Source organism: Telopea speciosissima, chromosome 1, assembly GCF_018873765.1.
Source record: "Telopea speciosissima isolate NSW1024214 ecotype Mountain lineage chromosome 1, Tspe_v1, whole genome shotgun sequence".
Taxonomy (NCBI): Eukaryota; Viridiplantae; Streptophyta; class Magnoliopsida; order Proteales; family Proteaceae; genus Telopea; species Telopea speciosissima.
In genome coordinates, this window is record NC_057916.1 from 79,908,923 (window position 1) to 79,918,316 (window position 9,394).

General features: G+C 38.2%; 1 protein-coding gene across 5 annotated transcripts in view; it reads right to left on the reverse strand.

Annotated features, from left to right (window-relative positions):
* LOC122668963 (PGR5-like protein 1B, chloroplastic) overlaps positions 1-4,468 on the reverse strand; it is a 32,038-nt gene extending 27,570 nt beyond the window's left edge. For all 5 annotated transcript variants that reach the window (XM_043865599.1, XM_043865567.1, XM_043865582.1 and 2 more), the window contains exons 1-4: positions 4,092-4,468; positions 2,097-2,212; positions 1,445-1,541; positions 1,211-1,311 (exon numbers count right to left, since the gene is read on the reverse strand). In XM_043865599.1, coding sequence (XP_043721534.1) covers positions 1,211-1,311; positions 1,445-1,541; positions 2,097-2,212; positions 4,092-4,305 — 528 coding nt within the window. In that variant the 5' untranslated portion in view covers positions 4,306-4,468. The remainder of the gene's footprint in view (positions 1-1,210; positions 1,312-1,444; positions 1,542-2,096; positions 2,213-4,091) is intronic.
* Positions 4,469-9,394: the final 4,926 nt, after the last annotated feature.

Below are 9,394 nucleotides of genomic sequence, written 5' to 3' on the forward strand. Positions count from 1 at the left end.
CCTCCAACAGGCAGGAGGCAGACCCCCATAACTGAGAGCTAATTGTCTGATAGTCCAACCAACCGTCCAGACCAAATGGCCTAGGTTTTGATCCATATAAACATACATTAAGAAATTCTTAGCCTCCTTTGATGTAGATCGAAACCTGAAGAATAAAAGACCAAAACACTGTTCATGATACTCACATGAACAGTGTCACAGCCCATATTTGCCTTGTGTGGGAATGCTTTTTTAGAAGATCTTGTGGGGCCACTGAAGATATTTAGTGGAGAAGATTCTATCCTAATGCTGTCATAGTGTAGTTTCTATTTTCAGTTTTACAAAGTATATTTTATTTCATTGTAATAGAATCTTAGGTAGTTTCTACTTTCAATTTATTACTATTTTTGTTTTGTTCTCTATAATAGGAGTTCCTATTTTGATGAATGGCAACTAGATTTTATAGAAAGTTTCTATTTTGGTTGTAAGCTACTTGCTACCAAACACTTTTTATTTTGTAACCCATACTTCTATTATAAATAAAGGGAAGATGGCAGTCTAGCCCACGACTTCGGGTTTTTTTTTTTAAAAATGGCTTTATGCTGTAACTGTGAGAGGCAGATCTGTGGGATGTAGAACCCCTAGTGGGAGACTAGGTCGGAGTTAGGTGGGAGGCCTTCTCTGCAGTTCAAGTGGGAGGCTTGAACATTTTTTTTTTTTCAATTTCTTCACTTCTCCATCATATTTTATTTTCGGTTTCTTCTATTAGTTCCTGCACTTTCAAATAATTTCTTCTCAGATTATTTTCAATTTATCAAATGCTGTTCTGGGTACCATTGTGGGCATCCTTCGCTGTTCATTAAGGCATTAGCAGATCTGGATTTCATATTGGTACCCTGCGATCCTGGTTATTTTGGTTTCCTGGTCACTAATGGCTTTCGGTGATTAGGATTCCATTATCCTTGCTGGATGGATCTGGCTGTTCATTTCTAATGGTTCATTGACCAGTCAATGGTTCTAGAGCTTCAAACAGCCTTGACTAAAGACTAGACTACGCACCCTTTGTGGTTGACAGTCCAAGAAATTCAACTGTCTGGTCCAAGATAACATCATTCACCTTTCCATCTAACAGTCGAATCCCTTCCTCCCATTGAAATCTTTGACTATTCTTTAGATAACCTCCCTTTGTTCAAATATTTCCTTGTGGCTATTGAAGCAATGGTACACAAACCTTAAGTTGCATCTTCAATTTGTCATACTCTTCATTTGTCAGTATGGGTTTCCCAGCAACATAAGCCATTGAAGCTTCTAAAAACTTCTGTTCATCTGAACCTGCATTCCAGATGAACTAAAATATGTCATGCAAATAAGACAGTAGAAAATATCTTCAATAACGAGAGAGAGAGAGTGAATTTCGGAGTAACAATTCAAGGATATATTCCATGAGGAAACTAATAATCCATACTTAGCATAACAACACTGCTTCCTTCCCACGTTAGTTCTTCCTTGAGATTATCAAATTCTTCATTTGACATAATAGCCTTTCCCTCATAATAGAATGCCTGTAGTATAGAAACAGAAAACCCATTATTGCTCACCGAGCTGAAATTCAAACAAAAATTACAACCATCTGACAAAAGTAGAAGCATGTAAGAATAGTCTTTGTCCATATCCACAGAAATACCAATGCATAGCCAAATCATTGGCCGAGTTAGAAGCTCATTTGGTTACCACCCCCACCCCCCTCTTGAAATGTGAATATCTGCCACATGGCATGTTGGATGTGGCGGACAAGCAAATCCTCTGGCCCCTGCCCACATGCCAAGTTTCAACCCAACTTGAGTCCCAATACTAGGATGGCTGCAAAATACAAGGGCTAATCCACACATTGCTCCCTTATCTAGGTGGGGCCGTGAAGCGGCAATAAGATCAGTTGCGGGCATCATTCTCTTGTGTTATAGCAATAGCAATATAAAATAATAGACAATCAGAGGCAGTTTGGAAATAAAAATTAGAAAACAAGGAAGATCACAGAATGCGTAGAACTAAAGACCTTCCCCAATTTACTTTCACAAGTGTAGTATCTAATATATATGTAGCACAATATGTTTTAGTACTTGTAGAGCTTGAAGAAACTCTTGTTCAAGCTCCCCCAATGTCTTCTTCCCAATCTTGTCTGTGCTAGAATATGTTAAGTTCTTACTGTCAACAACATCATCTTCTTTAACCTGGCCTGGAGATAACAGTGGACTCAGCAGACAAATAAAAGGAGAAAATACATTTACAGAGTATAAGGGAAAACAAGAGGCACCAGTAAGGTTCTGTGCGATTCATAAGTCAGGAATAAAAAATAAACACAGATATGCTGGGTGGGAAGCTATACCACTACTAAACTGAATGATCAGCAATTTCTTCAATCATCCATGCAATGATCACTGCAGCTATAAATTCACAATGGGGAACTTTGAAGAGGAAGAAAGAGAAAAGCTACATGTATTCAAGGGTTCTATGGTTTGAATTCACGATGGCTACCAAAACATGGCCGATAGCTCTTCCAGAAAGAATAATCGACATAATATAGCTTTTAAAACAAAATGACAAATTATAATAACTTCTCTGTAAACATTCTAGTGAATTAATCAGTTGGAAATCTCTTTAATTTTTCTTTTTTCTGTGGGCTATGAGTTTAACAATAAATGAGAGTCGACCACAAAAGTGGCAATGAAGCATTCTTTAAGACCATAACTTAAGGGGCTAATATTGACAAAGCCCTACGTGTAACTGACAATATTTGATCAAGACACAAACAAACTATGGATGTTATGTTAGAATAACCATAAAACCATGGGCTAACCGTTAAATGGAATAAGCATGCTTGAGAACATAGAGACCAATATTGTCAAGACCTGAACAACAACAAATATTGTAGTATGTTATTAATGCCAGAAGCACAACTGACTTGGGATTCTTATTAAAAAAAAAAAAAAAAAACGGAGTACCAGTGCACGAGGCTCCCGCCACTGCGGGGTCTGGGGAGGGTCATAATGTACACAGCCTTAACCCCCACTTCGCGGAGAGGCTGTTTCCTAACTTGAACCCATGTTTTGGGATTCTAAGCCAACCATATTGGAGATATTCCAATCACTTTCAATGGAAGTATTCTAGACTTCTAAAGGAATTTACTTGCCTTTCTAATCAAACTGGAGGCAAGCTGGTTGAAATACAGTCTAAGAAAGTAAATATGCTAAAATATGAACACAAAAAGTGCATTCAGCTACTTTCCTGCTCATCAAATACGTATTAACTAAGTACCAAACAACTATCCATTTGCAATGAAGTATGAGCTATTGGAAGTGCTAATATCAGAAAATTTTCAACAAAAAATCCCTCGTGTCTCCGCTTCATTGAACTTGGAAAAGAAGCATATGACCGCATTGTTTTGATGCTTTCACATGTTTAGTTGAAATTATAAAATTATACTTTTTCCACTGTCGCATATGCAATTGATGAACTCCACAAATAAGAAACTTTTCACCTGAATTTCTTCTTTGAACTGTCTATCACAGTCGTGTTGAGCCATGGATGCTTTTCTGCTGTAGTACCAATGTACAATCAGGTTGGTACCCGCAGCACATGTTGCACTTCCATTTCTGTTGTGATCAATTGTTTGTTTTTCTAGATCTTGACCTATTTTGTTTCTAATTTTCACCCTGAATTATTCTGGTATCCAGGATAATTAGCTATAATTATCTAAAGGTGTCGATCACTACGAATAGTTTATGGTCCCTGCCACAACGAGTCAGTAAGGATGCTACAAATTGCAAATGTCTTTACAAAATTAATTAATCCATCCAGCAGTGAAATGGGTTTTCCCCATAAGAATATATTCGATATTATTAGGACCGGTGAAGTAGCAATGAGGTGTGCAATATGAGTAAGAGTATCTACTACGACAATGCAAGCAAGTGGTAGTACCTGACTCTGGGTCCAACTATACTTAGTTCATCAGTCGCCATGGAAACTCGAATTGGGCTGTAAAGGGCTATGTAGAGCTCCATTTTCATATAGCAAGGATTTAACATTGAATGAAAAAAGATGAGAGATATACTAACCTTGCTGATCAGTCGCCTTTGGAGAGAGTATGAAAAGCCTGCGGCGAGGCGACAGCAGTTGACGGCCAATGAATTGGAGAGATGGCTTATTATGAAGAGAGGTAGACTGAGACGAGACAACTCTTGAAGATGAGAGAGAAGTAGAGGGTCTGCTTCGGATATGGGCAGAGAAGAGCCCAGAAGAAGATAGAGTAAAGCTGGATTCGGCGAGCATTTCCGATGACGAGAGAGTGAAGAAGAAGAGGTGCTGCTTCTGTTGAGGAAAAGGAATTTGGATGAGTGGGTGGGGTGGGAATTGGGATTCTGTTGAGGCGGGGATGGAAGAGGTGAAAAGGTGGATGGAGCTCCAACTGGTGGCTGCTTCCCATTGTGTTGAGTTGCGATGTCAGATAAGGTGGTCAGAATGTGTGGACTGTGGACGGAAGAAATTATAAATCGTGCATTCGTTTTATTTTTATTTTATTTTTATTTTTTTCTCTGTCTTCTTCTTTACCTCGCCCCACCAGGAAGGCAGGAACCCGGGCTTCTTCCCTCCAGTGGTCCAGTCCCGACTCCCGAAATCCTCCATCCGCTGATCTTTTGAACATATCTGCCAAGTCTGTTTTATTTCAGTACAACTCATGATAATTTTTTGCGTTAACGAAAGGACATTTTTTTCCCCTTGATGTGAATTGTAAAATGATTAAGATGGGCTAATTGTCAACGTTAGTGTTGGAGGGACACGTTCACGTAGAAGTGAAATAGAGTTTGATTAATAAAGAAGAAAAAATAAATTTTTTTTTTTTTTTTGGGTAAACGTAAAGCAGGATTAATCTTGTGAAACCATGTCTTAACGATGAGGTGTTGTCATAAAAGTATGTGTGAGAATAACAAAAAGATGGTAAAGAAAACGCTATCTGGGTGTGTGCGGTTCGCTGTCCTTGTGTTGGGTACGCAAAATGATTATCATGCCCCTAGAAAATTCCTTCTTGCCATGGGGTGTAGCGGTCATTTTGTGCTTCCCTGTGTCAGGGCGTAGGGGTTGCGCACCACACACGCCCAGGTAGGATTCTTTTTCCATAAAATATAATAAAGTAATGGGTGAGAGAACGTTAATCGATCACGTGCCTAGTGTGACTCCCACGCCTAGACACAGAAATTGCCCTGCCCTTGGAAATGATCGCCCTGCCCCCATGAAAAAGCAAAATCCCATGGGTACAAAGCGGTCATTTCCAGGTGACAGGACGATTTTTGTGTTTAGACATGGGAGCCAAGTTAGTCGCAAGGCCAGTTAGCATTCTTTCTCTCTAAAGTAGCAACTAAACATATTATAACGCTAACATGAGATTGATGTCCATCATAAATTTTGAATAAAAAAAATGGTATTTTTCTACCAAAAAAAAAATGTCTTTATGTACAAATTTTTTATTTTTTATTTTGCTGCAAAAGCCCATTAAAGGGGGCCCAAAATTATATTAAGCCCTCGAGGGGAAAACCCGTTGTACAATACAAAGCAACTCCTCAAGAAACAAGGACACCCAAGGACCCTTAACAAGGTAAACAATCACCCATTTAGCAATAAAATGAACCAATACATTTTCCACCCTATAAATATGACGGAAGCTACAATAAACATATCTTGAGTGAAGGAGTTTAATATCCTCAACAACAAAGGATTAGCTTTATCTGCATCATTGACCACCTATAAAGTATTCAATCTTGTATTGTATTAGTTGATCTAGACAGTCAAAAGACTTAATCAAGTCAAGTCATTAAGACAGTTAAGCAACATCAAAGATAACCTCGCCACCTCAAAGACATACAAATGAATGCATCGGTGATTTATACCCCGAGAGAGAGAGAGAGAGAGAGAGAGATTCCAAAAGAACTAGAAGGGTGGCAGCAAACCAAGCCTGTGAAACAATCTAGAAGGGGGGTGGATAGGTTGCATCTAGTGGATGGTGTCCTTTTTATGAATAAATTGTACAATTAAAAATTAAGACAATAAAGTAACCACAAGAGACAGGCAATTTATAGTGGTTTGATTCTAAGAGTCTACGTCCACTCTTCTCAACACTTGAGAGAATTCCACTAGATATTTTCTTTCAATACAATAGGTGCGAAACAATACCTTTACACAATCTTGTTATAAGACAAGAGGATCCCTTACGAGCAAATCTTTTAAGGATAAGAGAATTCGTGTAATCTTTTAAGGATAAGAGGATCCGTTCACAAATCTTTTATGGATAAGAGTATCAATGCACTCACCTAAGTCCAGTCTAGGATGATACACACTTAGTTTGATCAAGAGTTCTACCAACTCTTAGATCAACACTAAGATTCAATATAAACAAATAAATAAGGAATGCTGTTACCTATGTGGAGAATACTCCTTGTGCAAAGTTATATGATGTAGAATGCACATGGCATAGGCTTTCTCAAGGCTTCTTCACTAAGAAGAATCAAACACTATAATGCAAGCCTTCAATGGGTGGAGTTGACTCAAAACACTAGATCTTATAATAACAATACTCAACTCAAAATTTGAAAATAAAAGACACAAAAGGCTTCAATAAAAGATCTCCAATGAATGGTATTCAATGCCTAAAAAGTTGTGTTGAGTTTGTCTTTTAGGGTCCTATTTATTTAGGGAAATTTATGAAACACTTCCTGAAAATGACCAATACTCAGATCACCCCTTCATATTTGAAAATACTCAGATCACCCCCTCTACACTAACGGTGTTAGTCTGCTGTTAGTTATTGATATAAAATGACTATTTTACCCTTATACTAAATCATTAGAATTAAATTTACAATACTATCCTTTCCTATTCTTCTCATCTTGTGTTTCTTTGAACCCTAGCCTCAATCTGTGTATCCAAACCAGACGAAACCCCAACCCAGGTTCAAAAGAAGAATCTTGGTTGAAGAGTGGAAGAAAGAAGAAAAAAAAGGCAGAGCAGAAGAATGCTTGGAAGGGAAGAAAGAAAGTGAGGAAATAGGGAAGGTCGTGGTCGACCCTTAATCGATCTGTACTTATATGTAAATGCTCTGACTTGAAATTCACCTTTCACCGCCGGGGGGAAAAAGCATCGGAAAACATGGAATTTTTTAACAAAAGTAGTTCGTTACAACCATAAATAGATATGTATTCTTTAAGATGGTACAGTTTGAATTTTGCGGCTTAGGACCTTCAGTGGTTTTTGTTGTTCTTCTTCCTCTATGCAATTAATCAATCCATGCATCCTTCGACGGGCTCTTTCTGAGTTCTCAAACTTTCCTTATTTAGGCTTAAATCTGGAGATCTTTTATTATTCACAAACCATACCCAGAAGAGGCCAATAACTATGTCGAGTGGTGCTTCTGATGGTGTGAATTGATCCTCCAAATATCACCCCAGGTGAGTGCATAGTTGCTGAGATATAATATCTCGAAGTAGCAGCAGAATTCTGGGGGAAAACCCAAACCGCAGGTGAATAAAACCGTCTCTAATCATTACTAATATCAGCACCAGCTTGAAATTCAAGGGGAACCTTTGATTTCTCAAGCAAAACCCTACCCGTTTTCGTTCCCACCTTCAACAGGGGTTAGATGAACCAAATCAAATCCTCACGTCTCTTTCCTTCTCTCTTTTTCCACAACTACGAGCCAAAAATTTTAATGGAGAAAAGAGTAATAAAAAATTTTAACATCTTCTGTCTCTGCAACTATTATTTTGCGGAAGGAAGAGGAGATGAGAGAGAAGGCCTTGAACTCATACACTATTTGGAACATGAATTGCAGAGGTGGGGATTGAATCAGGGTAGTTCAAACCCTAACTCCATTCGGTTTAGCAATTTGGGGAAGAAAGTATATTCCCTCTATTCCTTATTTTAATTAAGAAAAAAAAGTGTACATGGTTTTTAGATCTAAGGGTAAAATAGTAGTTATACACTTCTCAAGGGTAGTTTAGGGTTTTCAAAAAATTTAACTAGTTGACTTCATCAGTTAACTAACGATAGGGTCTAATTTGAGTATAGGGTTCTAATGCAAGGGGTGATCTGAGTATTTTCAAATATGAGGGGGTGATCTGAGTATCGATCCATTTTCAAGGGATGTTTCGTAAATTTCTCATTTATTTATAGCCAAAATGTGTGAGAAGTTTGAATCTCAAATGGTAAAAAAATGTCATATTTTGGGTCTAGCAATCGAAATGTTCATGAACTGGTCAAACCGTTTGAGAGAACCGTTGAAAATATAGCCATTGGACAACCGCTCCAGCCGGTTGGTGCAATTTCAGTGATGTTTTGATTGGGTCGTTAGGGGCTTTTACACAAATGGTCTTTTGACATATTTTTGGTCTTTTCAATGGTCCTTGGGCATCATCTAGGGTCTATCTAGGTCTATGCTCATATGAATATGCAAGTATGCAATGCAAGTGTGTGTAAGTGTTCTAAGATAGTCTTGATGGACACGAGCATGACTTGAAGCTTTGTCTTCAGTCTTTGAGTATGTCTTCTCTTCAATCCAGTATCTTGTCTCGAGGCTTTGCCTTGGCTTGACTTGTCTTAACCATCGTCTTGGTTCTCCTTCAAGTCTTGTTACTCTCAATAGTATAGTATCTTGATTGCTGTCATTATGAGTGACTACAAAGCTTCACATACATGTTAAATGCATTAAAGTGTTTGTTATCATCAAAATTTAGTAGTGAACAACTTGGAAATATGAGATTCTTGAATGGGCAATTCCCCAACAAAGCCATCAAACTTGGCCAAGAAAGGATTAATTGATTTAGTTTGAGTGCCCAATGGATTGTACAGGCCATGGGCTTTATAGTTTTGGATTTACTATTGTAATTGGCCAATTCTATAAGCTCAAATATAAGGGATTTAAACCCTATAAGAAATTTTTTTTTTTTACCCCGAATATTCTTTAGGACCCAGGCTGGCTCCTAGAATTTTATTAATAATCAAAACCATAGGAAAAAAAAAAAAGGGGGGGGGGGGACATTCCTGCCTTACCCCAACCCAAGGAGACAAGCTCTCGAAACCCTCCAAAGAGACTCATCACCCTACAATAAAACCCAAGCAACAAAACAACAAAACCTAAATCCTCAAAACAGGAAGACCTATAGTATCCTCTCGAGTAATCCTCTTTAGCTCAGAAGGAAGCTGATCATTAGTTCTAAACAAAGTGTTAGCAATCGATTCACATGCGTAGTTCGCCAGCCAATCCGCGGCCCTGTTGCTCTATTCCTTTGTCTATAAGAAAAGGAAATCGTAGGATCAATGGAATCCATAAGAGATAAAATCTCATGAAAATAATTCCATCCCTTCCAGAGAT